General features: G+C 43.2%; 1 protein-coding gene across 1 annotated transcript in view; it reads right to left on the reverse strand.

The window, feature by feature from the left end:
* MGARP (mitochondria localized glutamic acid rich protein) overlaps nt 1-18,687 on the reverse strand; it is a 418,917-nt gene that overhangs the window by 161,108 nt on the left and 239,122 nt on the right. Inside the window, exon 4 of the mRNA XM_078676785.1 lies at nt 6,461-6,697. Within this exon, the coding sequence (XP_078532911.1) occupies nt 6,461-6,697 (237 nt within the window). The remainder of the gene's footprint in view (nt 1-6,460; nt 6,698-18,687) is intronic.

The raw sequence follows: 18,687 nt of genomic DNA on the forward strand, positions 1-18,687 counted from the left end.
CAACCGCTCCATTGTAGAATAAAGGAATCATTTCCTGTATGTCGCGAATCCTTTGAGAAGGAGGGAATGCACGGCATACGGAAGTGTCCAGTACCGCACCTATGAACAGGTTGCGCTGGGAGGGCACCAGGTGAGATTTGGGTACATTTATCGAAAAACCCAACCTGTGCAACAACTGAGTTGTCTCCTGCAGGTGATTGAGCACCTTCCCCGGCGACTCTGCTTTGATCAGCCAGTCGTCCAGATACGGGAATACAGGTATCCCCGACCTCCTGAGATGTGCTGCCACCACCACCATCACCTTGGTGAAGCCTCAAGGCGCAGTAGTAAGACCAAACGGAAGAACCGCAAACTGGTAGTGTTGCGACCCAACCGTAAAACGGAGATACTTTCTGTGCGACTTCAGGATTAGGATGTGAAAATACGCATCCTGCAAGTCGATCGACACCATCCAGTCTTCTTCCAGCAGCGCTTGAAGAACCTGTGCAAGAGTGAGCATCTTGAACTTTTCCTGTTTCAGGTAAAAGTTCAAGATCCTGAGATCCAGGATTGGCCAAAGCCTGCCATCCTTCTTGGGGATCAGTAAATACCGGGAGTAGCATCCCCGACCCCTTTCCTGCTCCGGAACCACCTCTATCGCACCTTTCTGAACAGTGCCAGGACTTCTTCCAGGACTTCTTCCTGCAGGAGAAGCAGGTGGTCCTCCGAACAATAACCCTGGCAAGGAGGGTAATTTGGGGGAAACTCCCGAAAGGGAAGAGCATACCCATTCCCCACGAGATTGAGAACCCAAAGATCCGATGTAATCAATTCCCAATCTCGTAGGAAATGGGTAAGCCGACCCCCCACTGGACCCACATGATCCAGAATGGCGGATCTAGGGCTGCTTTGCTGCATTGGTAGGGGACTGGGACGGGGAAGAGGAGGAAGCTTGACGGCCTCGAGAACGGGCTCTTTGCTTGCCCCTATAAGACCTGTACAGCGTGTTTTGCTGCTGCTGCGGCGTTGTCTTGTAGGATCGAAAAGAAGATCTGCTAAATCCTCTAGAACGCCTCCCAAAAGTGCCCCTGGTCTGAAGGCCCAACGACTTAGCCGTCGCCCTGCTGTCTTTAAAGCGTTCTAAAGCAGCGTCTGCCTTCTTGCCAAATAAACCAGACCCGTCGAACGGGAGATCCATCAATGTAGACTGGACATCTGTCGAAAACTCACTCTATTTCAGCCACGCAGCTCTCCTTGTTGCCACAGAAGAGCCCATGACCCTAGCCACAGAGTCTGCAGAGTCCAATCCACTCTGAATCACCTGCCTTGCTGCAGCCTGAGTGTCAGAGATTACCTCCAGGAAGTCTTTCCTATCCTCCTTCGGTATCTTGGGCACCAACTGTTTTACAGTGTCCATCAGGGCGTGGATATAACGCCCCATCAGGCAGGTCGCATTCGTGGACTTCAGCGCCATACTGGTGGAGGAGAAAACATTTTTAGCAGCCTGATCCTGTTTTCTCGACTCCTTTTCTGCTGGAACCTGTGGAAAAGCTCCCGTTGATCTTTTGGAACAGGCCGCCTGGAACAGGCCGCCTGCACCACCAAACTCTCAGGCTGAGGGTGAGTGGATAAAAATTCTGGGTCATCAGGAGCAGCTCTGTACCTCCTGGCAACAGCCCTAGAAACAGCAGGAGCTGATACAGGTTTCTTCCAAACCTCTAAAATCGGTTCTTTAAGGGCATCATTAAAAGGCAGCAATGGTTCAGATGCTGAAGATGGAGAGTGAAGGACCTCCGTGAGAAGATTTGACTTAAACTCAGCAGTAGGTAGAGCAATGTTCAATAAACTTGCAGCCTTCTTTATTACGACATGGTAAGGAGCCACATCTTTAAAGGGTTCATCCGGTACTAAAACTAAATCCCACTCAGGGGACAGTTCAAGACCAATAGCCACTGAAAGGTCCTCAAATGGGTCCTCAGGCTCCTGCAGCTCACCCTCCTCCAAATTCTCCTCACGATACCTCTCATCCTCCATCAGCCTCTGGGCTTCACGCCTCGACCTGAGCTTCACATTCGAAGACGTCGGATCCACTGTCGGCTCCGTCGAAGTTGGTGCCGATCCCGACGCCGGACGAGGAAGAATCCCACGACGTCGCTCAGGGTTCGGCATCAGGGTTGAAGGAATCGGCGATGAAGGATTCACCGGAGTCGACAGACCCTCGGGCAACTGAGCCTCTCCCTCTCCAACCATCTCCCCCTCACCTTCATCCTCCCGATCTGGAGGATGGGATGGAACCGGAGATGGATTCGCCGTCTGCCTCGGAGAACCTGGCGAATTCGCATGCGACGCCCCACCCCCGGCGTCCTGATCTTCCGAAGCCGAAGATACCACCACCTTCTCAATCAGCTTCACCTGCGACTTCGACTTAGAACCAGAGTCCTTCCTCGAGCGATGTCGGGATTCATGGGACCTCTTCTTATGCTTCTTTTTAGATGATCTCGAAGCATGGGCCGAGGACGAGTCCGATCGCGACCTCGAACGAGATCTTGACCTCTAGCGTCGAGTCGGCGACCTCGATTTTTTCTTCTCCTTACTTCCTTTAAGCTTTGCCACAAGAAGTTTAGCTTCTCTTTCCCGGAAGGGCCTTAGGTGTCATCTTCCTACAAGACTGGCAGTCTTCGACGTCGTGGTCGGAGCTTAAACACCACAAGCAGCATTCATGTGGATCCGTAATGGACATGGTTTTGCCGCATTCCCCACAGGCTTTAAATCTGGTCTTCTTCAAAGACATGTCGAAAGAGAAGACAATGAAACACGAACAATACAAGGTAACAAAGTTACTGCAAAAGCTACGGACGATCCCTAGAAAACCGTTAGCGTCGACCACACGGAAAAAAGGGAACTGATGTCATCACGCCGGCGTGGGCCTAATATGGGGTCGGTGACGTCAGCGGAGTCGCGCGTGATGACGTGCCTCTGTGACGTCGGCGCGAAGCTACAAAAAGAATTTCCGGATGCTGCTGATATTCACAAGGTGAGGAATCCACTGGCAGATGTATCTATCAGAAACCGGTCCTAGGATGCTTGTTTACAGTCCAGGGAGGACCTGGCTTGGCAGTTTGGGCTGAACTCTTCCCATGGGGCACAGGGTCAAGACTGATTTGCATATGGCTGGGTTCCAACTAGAATGGCATGGTGAGCGAAAAAAACAATGCATTTAGGCCCAGAACTCTGTACTGGGTTGAATGTATGACATTGGTCTGCATTTTGTCCATCAACTGCTGTTTTTGCATCAGATAATACGGAGGCAGATTTCCCTGAAATGATGTGCTTTACAAAAAGAGCCTTGGGATGTGAAATATCCAAGTCACAAAGAGGAACCACTTAAAACACCAGATGCGCAAATGCGACACAACTCTGCAAACAAACAACCCAATGAAATACTTGGAGGAGAAAAGACACCACTTGAGACATACCACCGTGTGACATACACCACCCACCTCACAAGCTGAACAACGGAGGCGATATCGCGGGGCACACTCCCTGCCTCTGGTGCAGATGGCGGCAAAACCGGAAGTCAGGCAGCCTTCGTGCGACGTGGGCGGGGCCTGCCGAAGAAACAGGAAGGAACCACCGGAGAGGACGTCCGGAACCCTGCAGGCTCCATGCTGAAGTCCCGGCCCCATCAGAGGGACCGAGCGAAGAGCGAGACAGACTGCATGGCACCAGAGGCAAGACGGGGCTCCCTAGTGGTGAGGAGAGCCCTGCGGCGAGCTAAGAGACGCCCAGGGAACCTGCAGACCGAGCCGGTGAGTGAGGGCTTGGCTGGGTGCATTGCCGGCCCCAATTTTTTTAGCGGACCCATGTTTGTAAGGCGCATGCTGAAGGACACGCCATGAGCGTGCATATCAGCTGTCTGAAAGAGACGCCGTGAGCGTGCACATGGCATGTATGGTGCGAGCAGGAGTTGTGATAACGCCGCAAGCCAAGCAGTACGTGTGCACATCTCCTTTCTTGCCATACGCGTGCACATGTCCTGTCCCCCTTCCAAACTAAAGTCGACAACAATACATCGCTTCGCTGCGTCGCTAGGCGAGACCTAAAAAGGAGGCTTAGGGGTAGTATGTGAGGCCACAGAATGACCGATGACTCTATTGGACAGCCATGTTGTAAATACTTTCAGGTGCTAGAGTTACGGGATTGATGACAAGTATCTATAAGCACACAATACATTATTGTTAAATCCGCATCACTTAAAGAACCCTTCTTTAACTCTCCACAGACTACTCCACAGTATCGATTGAACCCCGATCAATAATGCAAAATTGGGAGAAAGAACATAAGTTCCATGTCTGAAATGTCATCAATTTTGAATGTAGATAACTTCCATATGTTTTTAATATGCAACACTCCAACTTTACTGTGGGCACTTGCTTACCCTCTACATTCAGGCTAAATCTAGAGCTAAGTGTCAAACTGGTTTTCTTTTGTGGTACAGTAAATCCGATTTATGAAAATAAAAATGTATTCTAGCTGGTATTAGCTAGAAAAGGCATTGGAGTGAAAATGAATAAATAATTTTTCTTTTCAAAAGGTCATTAACTTGAGACCAAGAATAAATAATGGCTGCAATTGCTTAAGATGTCAACTGGACACTTTTTGTCGGAAGAACAGACTTTTGGAAGATTTTTAAGAGTTGGATAGGGGAATGAGGATTTTTTTTGCTTTGTCCAATGATCACTTAACTCCTGGGACATATTGACTGGAAAGTCCACAGTTTTCCTCCTCCTTTATTTAAAGAGGATGTTATTTTTTAAATGGTATCTGTAGGAACAATGGTACTTGAAAAAAATAGATAACTATATTTGGAATATTTACATAGAACGATGGTTAGAGAACATAAATGTAGGTCTTTCAAATTTAAGGATGAGCCAGTGGTTCTTCTCAAAGACCTTTGACATGAATTTCTAGACACAATACTGTTAATATCAGTTTTCCTAAATATGTATAGGAAAAGTTACAAATTCCTACACAAACTGATTAATAAACAAAGAAAACAAAGAAAACATTATGATAAACAAGATACTTTGACCTCAGAATAAGCCCAAAAATTGTTTCAGGGCACTAAGACAATAAGAGAGGTGACGGGCTAACTTGAGGTATGAAACTGAATAGAAGTATGTTAAAATAAGCATTTGCAATGTAAAAGCTCTTGCATTTGTTGAAGTTAGAGCTGTTGGCATTGAAAACAATGTATTTTACTTTTTTTAATTTGCCTTTGAGTTATTAGATTTGCATAGCACTACTAACATTGTCATTTTCAACACCAACAGCTCTAACTTTAACAAATTCAAGACCTATTTGTTGGAGTTGGTGTTACTGGCTTTATAAATCCCAATTTTATTTTACCTAGCCATGTTGCAGAGTGCAGTACCATATGTGGCCAAAAGATGTCACATATGGTGCTGCACAGTGCCGAAGATATGGTAAATCCACCCTACCCATAATGCATTGCATGCGAGAGAGTACCACAAGTACATTCAGATAGCTATATCCATATGTACAATGAGTAGCTTTGAAATGTGAAAAGAATTATATTACTTCCGGATTAGGTTGTACTCTTTGTGGAGCGTATGAAGGGAAATATATAAAAGGTCTCATATAAATGTAAGATGTTCTAGTGAGTAAAGTAACCACTGCCAGCCTTGCTTAAGACCAAGCATGTGTCCTGCCTGAAACCCTCTAAGAAACTAATGCTTTGAGGCTGTAATTAAAACCTAGGGAGTAACAACACATGTACCAGGGGGGTGTCCTCATGGGAGGTTACAAGAAGAGATAAGGCGGTACTAAGGAGGGACTTCTAAGCCTATTGACCAATGAAAACCCACCATTTACAAAGGACAGGGGCCAATTAAAAAGATGGGTGGAAAGTGGGTGGAGCTTTATGCTCATATCCGGAATAGTACTCTTGAAGAGGCAGCGCAAGCGCTGCCTAGGCGAGACCTAAACTAAATATTCGCTCCGCTGGAAGCCTACCAGACCTATACAGTACTTGATAATTGTGTTTCTTCAACAGTTTATTCAAGAAACTGTCTTACTCAGTGTTTTTTTTATATTCCAACTCCTAAAACACAGCAGGCTTCGCTTACGTCCTGAATACAGCCGGAATATACATCAACAGAGTAAGTTGCCAATGATGCATACTAAAATTCCTCACACACTACAGCGCAAACAAACAGGTTTATCATTTTACTGTAACAATGTGTTACAGTTCCTAGGCAGAGCTTCGCAATCAGTCATTTTGCAGTAGCCAACACTTAACTGAATATTGGAAGTTCATTATGCTTTCCCTACAGGTGTAACATATTGGCAAAATAAGTACAATGCCTCTAATTCAGGAAATGGTTCCGTAAAAAGATGAGAAAACGGCTACCACAGATTGTTTTTCGGATTTCAATTCTAAGCTATGTAATAGATTAACCTTGTTCATGGACCTCCTCCAAGGTGGCGTTTTCTTCCCGCGGTGCCACTGCGTCGTCTGCAGTAAGAGGTATGCCTTCCACTGGAGCTTTAGCTTCGTCTGTGTAATTTGCCTCTTTGTAGCTTTCGTCCTTCGATTGAACTTCTTCGGTTACTATTGCTACAGCTTCAACTGTAGTAACTTCTTCGATCTCTTCACTCACCTCAGGAGTTTCCATGAACCCAGCATCCTCCTCACCTTTTATAGAATTTATTTAACAACATAAAAAAAGCATGAAGCAAGTCTTGCAGAGCAAACACCAAACAGCATTAACCCATTGTCCTTAGACCATATTTTCCACGTGATTCGACTGCCGCTCTGAAGCAGACCACATATTTAATTAGATAGATGACGGCCATGAGGGACTAATGGTGGATTCTGCATCGCCCCTCACTTTACTGTGCCCTCGAAGATTTTCACTTGGAGTACACAGGTTATATTTCAATAGATGTCAGTAGTGAGATCGAAGTGTGAATAAACAGCAGCACAAGAATTATTTGCTGTGCTCTTTAGATGAGGCAGCGAAAAGCATAATCGGCACAGCCTTAGCATGCATGAACGGTTAACTCAAGAACATAATTTGCTGTGCATACGAATCACCGGAGGACTTCCACCCAAAGCAAATTTCTGGTCAAGGTAAGGAATGTGGTTTACTTCAAAATGACTTCCGTTATTAGTGAGATATCTAGTTCAAAGCAAGCGATTACCACACAGATTATAAGCATACATTTACTATAGGAAAAACAGTTAAGTATAACAGCATGCTTTGTTTTCATTGTGGCTCGTGATGAAATCAGATTCACTTCTGGAACACTGATGTAAATTTGCTTTCTAGTTAATTGATACTAGAACCCAAATTAGTTGAAAATGTTACATTGTGCGCAAGAAGCATATAAGAATTAGTAAATAACAAAAATCACTATCTAAACTGTACATATTGAAATTACTTATAAGAAAGAAACGTATTAAATACGTTAGATGATGGCTGACCAATACAGGATTGCCCTTTGTACTCCTTTTTTTCTTGCACTTGAAAGCTCCCTCACCCTCACGCTAGGTTGTTTCAACAGACTCTGAACTACTTACATTAAGACATGCTATTCGAGAACCAAAATGTAGACAGGTTAAGTCTTATAGACATTCAGGATAAGATAACACACAACTGCAGTGATAAGTGAGCATAGGGGCAGGAAAATCTACGAAAGGTGCATGCAGTAAGTCATTAAATCACACTTTTTATGTTAGTTGATTTCCAGAACAAAACAAATTAGAGCAGCAACAAAGTAAACATGCAACAGAATAAAGCTTTAAAGCCCATTAGGATCCATTTCTATGCTTGACAGTTGCAGCCCATACGTTTTGAGAGAAAAAAATATACAAATTAACATACTACGAAGCAAAGGGGTCTAAAACAACCCCGCCAATATTAAGGAAAACCGAAATCTTTTAGCCCAATCCTGCTAACCCAGCTAGACAAAAACAGACACCACCAAATACATTCAGAACATTTTATTGGACAATCATATTTACCCGTTAATCATTCAATATGACTCAAACCGTTTTTAACCCGATATTGGCACCCAGCACAGGTTAATTTGCAAAACGCTCTGCAAACAAGTGGCGCCCGTCAAAAAGACAAGTGGTATTTTACTATACAAAGATTTAAGATAAACAAATCTTTATTGCAGGAGGTGAAACAAAACATTCCCAGTTAGACTGCAAGGCAAACAGTGGAGAAGGACTGGCCTTCCTGGTCTTTTCCCTCCAACTTTGCAAAGACATTTTACTCTGGAAAGTGTAAAAAGCAGAGTAAGAATTAGAAAATTACTCTATTCTTAAGTTTCAAAATCATATACAGGCGATTCATTCAAAAAGGTATTTAAACCAGTTTCAATGAAGACCATAATAAAAATAAAAGGAGGGTAATAACAATACAAACACACACAGACAGTCTTGTATGGACGCCACAAATCAAATGAAAGAACACTTAGCAGCATACCTTTTCTGAACAGAATTTAGGAAGGTAACAACGCACATCTTTATTTGTAATAATTTTGGCAAAACTGCAATGCATGCTTGTTATCATGCGCTCCTCCATCTGGAATTGGAACATACAACTGGGCAAAATGATTAAATTAATGGGAGGAACGATTAACAAGGAGTTGGATCCAGAGTCCAAAGTTCAGGTAAAATGGTACTGCATATGAAGGTGAAAAAAATTGTCAGGAATCGCATGCCATTAAGATTCTAATGCTGCTGCAACTACAGCTTAATAAATAATTTCGATATTTTTAGGCATACTGCTTTCTCGTAAGTACTATCATAATGTAAAGAGGTTAACCATTTCTTCCAGTCCGCTGTTCAGAATAGGGTTGCTTTAACACCATGCATACTGTGTAGACCTTTGTTCCAACCAAAGATTTGCTTTATATAATCCACATCAAGTTTTAGTTTACAGGCTGATCATTTCTGAAGACATTACAAAGAAAGTAACCAATGCAGCTACATAAGTGACTGTAACATAACATAAAATGTCACTTTGTAGTAAAGAAGTCTTTAGGCTCTCTCCAACAACCCAGCAATGCAAATATATTGTCACTTTTTCATAGTCTCTTAAAATGATAAAGGTGAGAGCTGAGCAGAAGTACAGCCCATGATGCAAAATATCGCCATCTGTAACTGCACTTTTACCAAAGACTATAGGTGCATCACAATGAGGGGAGGAGTTACCGAGCAAACTAAGAAAGACCCTGATGAAACACTAACAGTCTTTCCTTTCTCACCCCGGCTCTGCAAAGTCTCCTGAGGATCAGCAAAATTCCAAAGGTGCAGTAAGGAACGGAAATGCAGCACGAACTCTATTGAAGGTGGAATCAACTGTAGTGGTGAGCGCAGAAACTCAGCTCTAAATCCGGTGGGCAGCAGAGGAAGGAACAGTTACTCCCATAGGGCTATTTCTCCAATTCTCCCATAGGGCTATTTCCATGATAAGTCATAAGCACTTGAATAGTCGCGCCCACATGTGGGGACAGCAGAGCACTTCTTTTAGATATATCTTATTAAGTGGATATTATTCGACTTTCACCAAGAAGGCCTGTAAAGACACTTGAGAAAGAGAGAGACAATAATGCAGCCTAAATACATAGGCTACACTGGCCACATCTTCATCTTGAAGTGAGAAAAGGATGCCAGTACACAGTATTTTATGCAATATTGTAGTGTTTAACACACAGGAGAATCCCCTTCACAAAACTCATTTTTTCATGATACAAATGAGAGAGGGCAGAACAGCCCCATAGGCTGCCATTATAGGTCTTAAAAATAGAAGCTATGCCTTTAAAAACCCACAAGACCACCAGTATACAATCATGCACAGCTAGTGGCAGTTACTTCAGTTCTTTTTGAGGGCGATAAGAAGAGAATGTATGTCTCATGTCCGGATCGGTATGTCTATTTTACAGGGGAGGCGGGAGAGTTGCATCATGGAAATACCCCTAGAAGAGAACTGGAGTTACAGGTAAGAAACTGTTCCTTCTTTTATAGGGGATTTCCATGTATAGTCATAAGCACTTGAATATGTTAGCAAGCCCATCCAGAAAGAACGCGGTGGAGGAGACAGAGGATAAAGATAGACAGATTTAAGCAAAAAGAGTCCTAAGGGAAGCTTTCCCTACTTGAGCATCAGCCTTGGCATTCGAGTCCAGGCAGTAGTATTTAGTGAATGTATGAACTGATTTCCAGGTTGCTGCTTATCCTTGGAAGGGGTATGTTGGGGAACATAGCTGCAGTACCTGCCTTTAATCTGGTAGAATACGCTCTAGGCTAAGCAGCAATAGATTTGAAAGCTTTTTGATCAGGTAGGATTCACGAAACAATCCATCAGGAGGTGGCCTGCTTAGAAGTCGCTAGACCTCTACGGAAGGAGCCATAATTTACAAATAATTGGTCAGATCTCCGTAGATCTTTAGTTTTATCCAAAGAGAATTGAAGAACCCGTCTAAAATCCAGTGAATGAAGGGATTTCTCCGTTGGAGTAGATGGGTGTTGGAAAAAGGTAGGTAAAGAGATTGTCTGGTTTACATGGAAATCCGAAACCTCCTTAGGGAGGAATTTTGGATGAGTTCTCAGGAATACTTTGGATGCTTGCAACACTGTGTATGGCTCTGGACAGCAAAGTGCCTGGATTTCACTAATCCTCCGGGAAGATGTTAAAGCCACAAGGAAAATGTTGAAGAGACACCTTATGTATGGGTTCAAAAGGTTCCTGCATAAGGCGAGAGAGAACCATATTAAGCTCCCAAGGAGAAGAAGGACATCTAATGGGAGGAAAAACCTTCTTCAAACCCACCAGGAAATCTCTGATGATATGAATTCTGAGAAAGGAAGTTTGTGAAGGGCATTTCTTGTAGGTAGTAATGGTCGCCAGATGAACCTTAATGGAAGAATATTGAAAGCAAGAGTTTGCCAAATGAAGCAAATAAGGAAGGATGACCTCTTCCTGGCAAGAGGAAGGATTCTCATTCTTCGATGACAGGACAGTGTGGAAGGCCGCTTTGCTTCCCTGAAGATCTACATGCAGTCTTGAGGGAAGTTAAAGTGTCCATACTGTACTAGGTCAGGAGCCATGCTGCCAAATTCAAGGAGGAGAGGTTGGGGCACACCATCTGGCCTTCAAACTTTGTCAGGAGACCTGTTTTGCATAATAGCCTAAGATGTGGACGGACAGACCGATGAAGGTGGCCCGTGAACCACCACTGCTGTGGCCACTCCAGAGCTAGGAGTATCATCTTGGCCCTTGGCTGCGACTGCTTGATGAGGACTGCCGCGATTATGGGAACTGGTGGAAAGGCTTGGAGAAATCTGCCACACCACTTGATCCATAGGGCATTCCCCAGGGTTCCCGGTTGGTAGTACCTCGATGCGAATCTTTGGCATTTTCTGCGGTGGTGAACAAGTACCTCATCTTCCGAAGATATCGTGGACCATGTCGTCGTTTAAAACCCACTCGGGCTTTTCCTGGAGTAGCCTGCTGAGAGAATTGACCTGAGCATTCTGAACACCTGGGACCGGAGCTGTTGTAATAGTGAGATTTCTGGCCAAAAGCCACTTCCAGATCGCCTAGGCTTCCAGAGATAAGGGTCCGGACCTTGTGCCTTCCTGCTTGTTGAGGTAGTTCATTGATGTTGTATTGTCTGTCTGAACAATAAGGGTGTTGGAGCGGAGTGATGGCTGAAAGGCTTTCAGAGCCAGATGAACTGCTCGTAGCTCTAGTAGACTGATATGGTTCTTTTATTCTCTGTGCGACCATTTGCCTTGAATTTGAAGGTGGCCTGTGTGGGCTCCTCATACTTGGAGCAGGCACTCGTGACTATAGCCTGAACAGGTATCTCCTTGTGAAATGGGATCCTTTGTAGGAGATTCGTTGGATAGCATCACCACTTGATGGACCACAGGGCAAGCCAAGACAATCAAATCCTGTCTTACCAATCTCCTGTTCGTTGGTTTCATTGGTCTTCTAGGCATTCCTGTAGTGGCCTCATGTGGAGACCTGCATTCGGTGTGAGGAATATGCAGGAGGCCATCGAGCCCAGGAGTGAGATGATCATCCTGATGTTTGGCTGAGAGATTGCCATGAGAGCCAGAGCCTTCCGTAGGATCGATAAACATCTCCCCTCCGAAAGACACACGTGCCTTGAGAGTATCGATGGAGGCCCCCAAGTATTGTAGGAACTTTACTAGGATCGAGGTGGCTTTGTATGGTTGACATGAAGGCCCAGCTGGAGGTCTAACTGAGGTGAAGTTGAGCCCCCTGAGACGTGGATGCTTCGATTAGTCAATCATCTAGTTTGGGATAGACAAACACTGTTTTCTTAGCTGGGCCGCAACTACCGTCATGCATTTTGAGAAAGTCCTGGGTACTGACTACAGGCCAAAAGGAAGTGTTCGGTACTGACAGTGGTTGTGCCCCACCGCAAACCTCAAGAACTTGAAATGCTTTCTGGTAATGGGCATGTGAAAGTATGCATCTTGGAGGTTGATAGCACATAGCCAATCCCCTTGATGTAACTGAGGGTACATTTGGTGCAATGCCAGCATCTGAACCTTGAAGGTGACAGAAAAAGCTCCACAGCAGGCTCCAGGAGACCTGGAAAAGAGGCAACAATGGGCATGAAGCTTCTTTGTGCTGTAGGGTCTCAAATATTACAGAAGTCGTCAGCGTTGAAATGGACACTGGGATATTTAACTTTGAAGCATCCCGCACCAGAACCTCTTTAAAGGTTGTGATGTCATCCACTGGTGAAATGTGTGTGGGAGGGAAGTTGGTGTGTATTTTCCCTTGCTTGAGGCAGAGATATCGCTGGTATGTCTTGAATGAGACCTATCTTCATGGCACCGACAATGGGAGCGTCTTGAGGGAGTAGAGGAGAGTCTTCATCTGTGAGACCGATGTGGAGTATGAGACCTAGACCTTGGTGGTGGAGGTGGTAGCGGATGAGGTGGAGGTGATGTTGGAGGTCTTGGTTACGCATCTGGTAGAAGAGAGGAAGGATGCTGAGGAGGAAGCGTTGGCGTTGGAGAGCGGACATCCCAAGACGGAGACTAGGTCCAGGAATAATCCAAATCCATTGCATAGATTAGTCTTCTCTGCGCCTTGAAGTGGCTGACAAAGTCACTGAAAAAAATCTTTCCATCCCCTTCAACATGGATACCGCCTCAACGGTGGGTCTCATCTCTACGTTGTTTCGACATCGATGTCTTGGCATCAACTGGCGGCGGGAGTGCATTGGCAATAGACTGTGGTGCCAGTGAATTGACGCTGATAAGGACCTCAACAGCGACCTGCGAGGTGTCACTGTCTGTAGTAGGTTTCCTCTGCATCGGATTAAACATCCTCTCGACATGGAGCGTCAACGTCTTTTCAACCCTAAGCACTGGGTCGACGGCGATCAGGTCAGCGCTCTACTTCCTCTTGAGGTCATCTTCCTCGACAGGGACTGGCATCGTTTTTCGGCCTTTCTTCTGCTGGGGAGCCCTCCAGAGGCTGAAGACAGAGCTCTGGTCGTGGACTGACCCTCTCCTCGCCATGAAGTCCCACCTGAAGACTGTGTCTGCTGTTTTTACAGCTCCGCTGCTCCTTGGAGGTGAATCTTCTCTTTGTCACGCAGTGTGCGCTTTGAGAAAGTCTTACAGATCTTACAAGAATCAGGAACATGACTTTCAGGCAGAGTATACACACTCTGTGGTACAAAGGAAGCCAAGACTGATCCTCACAGTCAGGACACTTGGCATTTTAAGTGAAAACTGTACAAGTCCCCGAAAGAAAAAGGTGGGGAAATGGCCAAAGACATCGAGTGAAGTAGTTATTTGGAAGATTCAGAAGTAAATTCTGAACAAAAAAAAATAAAAAAAATCGGTTGAGCTCAATGCTCCAGGGTCCTGCTAGCAGGAGCCGGAAAAACGAAAGGAAGTAACTGCCACTAGCTGTGCATGATGGGATACTGGTGGTCTCTACGTTCTTAAAGGCACAGCTTCTATTTTCAAGACCTATAAGGTCAGCATATGGGGCTATTCTGTCCTCTCTCATCTCGAACACGAAAAAAGGAGCTTTGTGAAGGGTATTCTCCTCTGTTAAACACTACAATATTGCACAAAATATAGTGTACTGGCATCCTTTTTTCACTTTAAGATGAAGATGCGGCCAGTGTAGCCTATATATTTAGGCAGCATTATTGTCTCTCTCAAGACTCTTTTCAGGCCTTCCTAAAGAAAGGCGAATAATATCCACTTAAGACGATATATCTAAAAGAAATGCTCTGTGGTCCCTGCAAATGGGCGGGACTATTCAAGTGCTTATGACTATACATGGAAATCCCCTACAAGAGAACCCACTGAACCTTTCAGATGTAGGGAAACACTATATCACGTTAATAATTATCAAAAAGGCAGCACTCTAAACGCGACAAACTCCTGCCTGATTCCCCATTAGCCTTCATGAAAATCTCAAACCAGAGGTGGCGTCCAGCCTTTAAAGAGGAGCCTGGCAGCTGTAGAACCCAGAGCACAGCATCAGAGAAATATATCACCCAAGGTTTAGCAGGTTACCCCTCCTCAGTTAAAATTATACATCTTCCAATCATTTTCAGAGGGGGCGAACAGAGGATGAGCAACTCAAAAGGAGCTAAACTGCAAATTGCAAGATTGCCAGCCCCAATGGAAAATGACATCATAAAAAGATAATAGTGAATTTTGACTAACATACTGAACCTCAATGGGCATGGCTTGCTTGTTCAAAGGAAAGCATTTATACTTTACAGAAGAAGAGGGAGGTTTGCAGCTCAGTAAAGTGTTTACTTGCTAATGAAAGAGGGTACTGTTATTTCCAGATGGTTCTCGAGAGCCTCCGAGAAGGAAGCAGCTCAATGCAGTCAAGACTTCCATGAGGCCCTTATAGGTGGGAACATATGCAGTGGCATCACAGTCATGCTAGGATGATCCCCACAAATGAGATATCCAAGTTTATTGAAAGATCCATTTTTTTATTGAAGCTTAAGATAAGAGGGCGACCAAAGTAAATGCACCCTAAAATAACCATTGATCACTCACTTCCTCCCTCACAGAGGCAAGAGGAAATATGCAAAAAGAAGGCAATGTTCTAATAACAGTGGCATGCTATCATTGGCACCAGGAGCTTAGCCTGTGTTTCTACGCTCATGGCTTATAATTTCCTTACCGCAATCATGTTCTCTTGGTTTTTTTGAGGCAAACTTTTATGTGATATGGTCAGCCCATATGAAGATTAGTTGTCTTGAAGTGTGAGGAGGAAAAAAAAAGTCTATAGCATTGATCGTAATGCCCTTTGCTTCAGAATACAGACATGCATCCTCTGGTCAGCTGCAGACTGCAGTTCAAAGGCACAGAAGTTCCCACAATTAGCTCTCTATCAATAGACTGAAAAGTCCCATGTGTTTCCTGCTAAAAGAGGACGTAAGACATCTTCATATTGTACAGAACAGAGGACCCTAGTGATTAAGGATCAAGCGAATAATAGACATATACTGAATAGTATATATGACCTCTGTCCAGCCGGACAGGTATTTATTTTTCAATTTTTCTGTTATATTTATGAATATAGCACTTATACAAAAGTGGGCACAGCCTGTGACCCACAGAGGACAAGACAAAACAGGTGACAAAACAATTATGTAAAAACGCACAAAAGCGGTCTGTACTATTATTCACTTTTACAGACTAGGATTCATTCATAGCAACCCATTGTTTTACACAATTCGTAAGTTCAAACAAACATATGGTGCAGTAGAGTCGACGACGTTTCGATGCAGTTAGAGAATACATGCATCATCATCAGGACAAAAAGTAATATGTCGTGTTTGTCTTTAGAGTTATTTTTCAAGTTACATTACCCCTCATGGAAGCATAATTTCGTTATTGCAATCCAGGTGATCACCGCCAGAACCCCACCGCCCGGCTATCATGCACAACTGAATTGATTTTTATTATGGATTATTGGACCGCCGCTAGAACGAGCATCAATCCACCATTCTAATTTCCCGCATTATTCCTCTTATGGGCGATGCTGTTATGCATTTCTGTATTGATTCCCCCTGGATTGCAATAACGAAATTATGCTTCCATGAGGGGTAATGTAACTTGAAAAATAACTCTAAAGACAAACACGACATATTACTTTTTGTCCTGATGATGATGCATGTATTCTCTAACTGCATCGAAACGTCGTCGACTCTACTGCACCATATGTTTGTTTGAACTTACGAATTGTGTAAAACAATGGGTTGCTATGAATGAATCCTAGTCTGTAAAAGTGAATAATAGTACAGACCGCTTTTGTGCGTTTTTACATAATTGTTTTGTCACCTGTTTTGTCTTGTCCTCTGTGGGTCACAGGCTGTGCCCACTTTTGTATAAGTGCTATATTCATAAATATAACAGAAAAATTGAAAAATAAATACCTGTCCGGCTGGACAGAGGTCATATATACTATTCAGTATATGTCTATTATTCGCTTGATCCTTAATCACTAGGGTCCTCTGTTCTGTACAATAGCTTACTGCCCAAGGACCCTAGCTCTAATCCTTTTGGGTTTCCCTTGTCCTGTTAAAATAAAGGTAAGACATCTTCAGCCTGGCTATAGAACGTTCCAGGTGTCTGAAAGAAATCATGTCATCAATTCTTTCAAATATTTACAACTAGAAGAATTAGAGAGCGAGTAGACTTTGCATGTAGCCCCTTAAAGCCATTGGCTTTCAGGTGTTTTTCAAGGTTTTCCATTAATTTGATAGGCTTAACTTCAATGCCAGAGAAATACATGGCTTGTTCATTATCCCATTTAAGTTCCCAATCGGTTTTGTGGAGGAGGCATCAACTATTCCTGAAAACCAGATGTAATTAAATTATTAAAAATGATCATCAGGATGAAGCACAGAGTGATAGAGGGCTTGGAAATGGAAACTTCATCATTAGCTTTTATAAGGTTTCTATGGCTATACATGCACTCAGGGTTTCATAAAGATGAAAATAATGGTGATTTGTCAACATTATCTACCATACTTTATTTTTTGTGGATGTCTCAAATTGACCACTTAAAACAAAACTTCATCTTCTGAATTTTTTTAACAGTATTCTTTGATAAATAGCTTAACTCTGACAATACTGTTTGTTAAGAATAGAGGCATAAAGGGGAATAGGAATACAGGTTTAAGATGGGTGCCATCCCATATGACCTTTCAACCAATAGCTGACGAAAGCTCTTCCTTCACCCCATGCTGTATAAAGTAGCTAGTTGAAGAAAAACGTAAATGAGCACGGAACAAAGAATGAAGAAAGCGGTGTGAACGCCCATATAAATAATTGTATCATATACATGTAATTTTAGCAAAATCACAAGTTCCAAGCTAATACCAAACCTAAAATTCAGGAAGTATACTTCTGCACAAACGTGATATTAAGAAGATATAGAATGTGTGGACTAAAGTATGCTCTATTTGGACAAGAAGCTACCCTTGGCCACCGTTTTTGCATGGGAGGGCAGATGTAAAATGCACTGTATGTAGGCAATACTTTTTGAGTAAAAACTAAAGCACTGAGAAAACAGGAATATGAACGTGGAAACAATGTGGAGAGGGGTTTGAGGCTCAAAACAAAACAAACAAAAAAATCAGATGGTTACCGACTACTTGGTTCAAGAAATGTTGACATTTTTATACAAAACATCTCAGCTGCACCACAAGGCGACTGATTTCCATTGATTGGGAAAAGGAGGAGATGGTCAGTCTTAGCAAATATAGAAACAATTTTCAGTCAAACATTTTGCCTGCTGTGTTCAAACTCTCTATTGTTTGCCAAAGATCTACACAGTATTTTTCGCTACCCAGAAATAATAATCTATTGGTTAAAAAAGAGAAATAAATACTCACCAGCTGTTTTAAAAATAGGAGAAAAAAAAGAAGAAAACAAAATATTAAATCAATTGTGCAAATTAATTTTCAATCTGTCAATGTTTAACTGTAATCAGTGGATAGAGATAGCAGGAAAACAAACCAATCGAGAGTCTTGTATTTCAAACATAATTCTAGTCTTTATAGTCCTAAGTATGATCAAATTTTTAATTGACTCAAGCACATCATAGTAAAATTAGCAATATGCTTCCTTAATGAGAGCCATATACAATAAGTTATTCAGCAGAAAAACAAATATGCAGGCACAATTAAAAAATCTGTTTACCAAAACAAACAGCAAATCTGCAATATACTTTGGTTTGCCGGTGCAGGCGTTATCTGATAAAATGCATCAAACTTGATAAAAATTGCACAGGGACATCTTACTCTAACAACGGAGTTAACTTTCGAGCTCATTACTCCTGTACAGTTTAAGCTTATATATTGTACGCGTTTTAAAATTCATTTCAAAAGCAAAATATAACAGCACACACAATTTGCCAGCTAGCAGGCCAACGGCTGAGATTTTTTTTTCACAGCGTACAAACACCAAACTTTATGACTCTTACCATACACACAGTTACTCGGACAATGGATAATAGGCACAGTGAAATGGCATTTTACATCTAATAACGCGGGTGAAGGTGAGCTCTCTATGGGGGAGACCTCAGTACCGCATCCACCTATTCATTATCTTCTCATGTTTTCGTTCGC

This window comes from Lissotriton helveticus, chromosome 2_1 (genome assembly GCF_964261635.1).
Source record: "Lissotriton helveticus chromosome 2_1, aLisHel1.1, whole genome shotgun sequence".
Classification (NCBI taxonomy): Eukaryota; Metazoa; Chordata; class Amphibia; order Caudata; family Salamandridae; genus Lissotriton; species Lissotriton helveticus.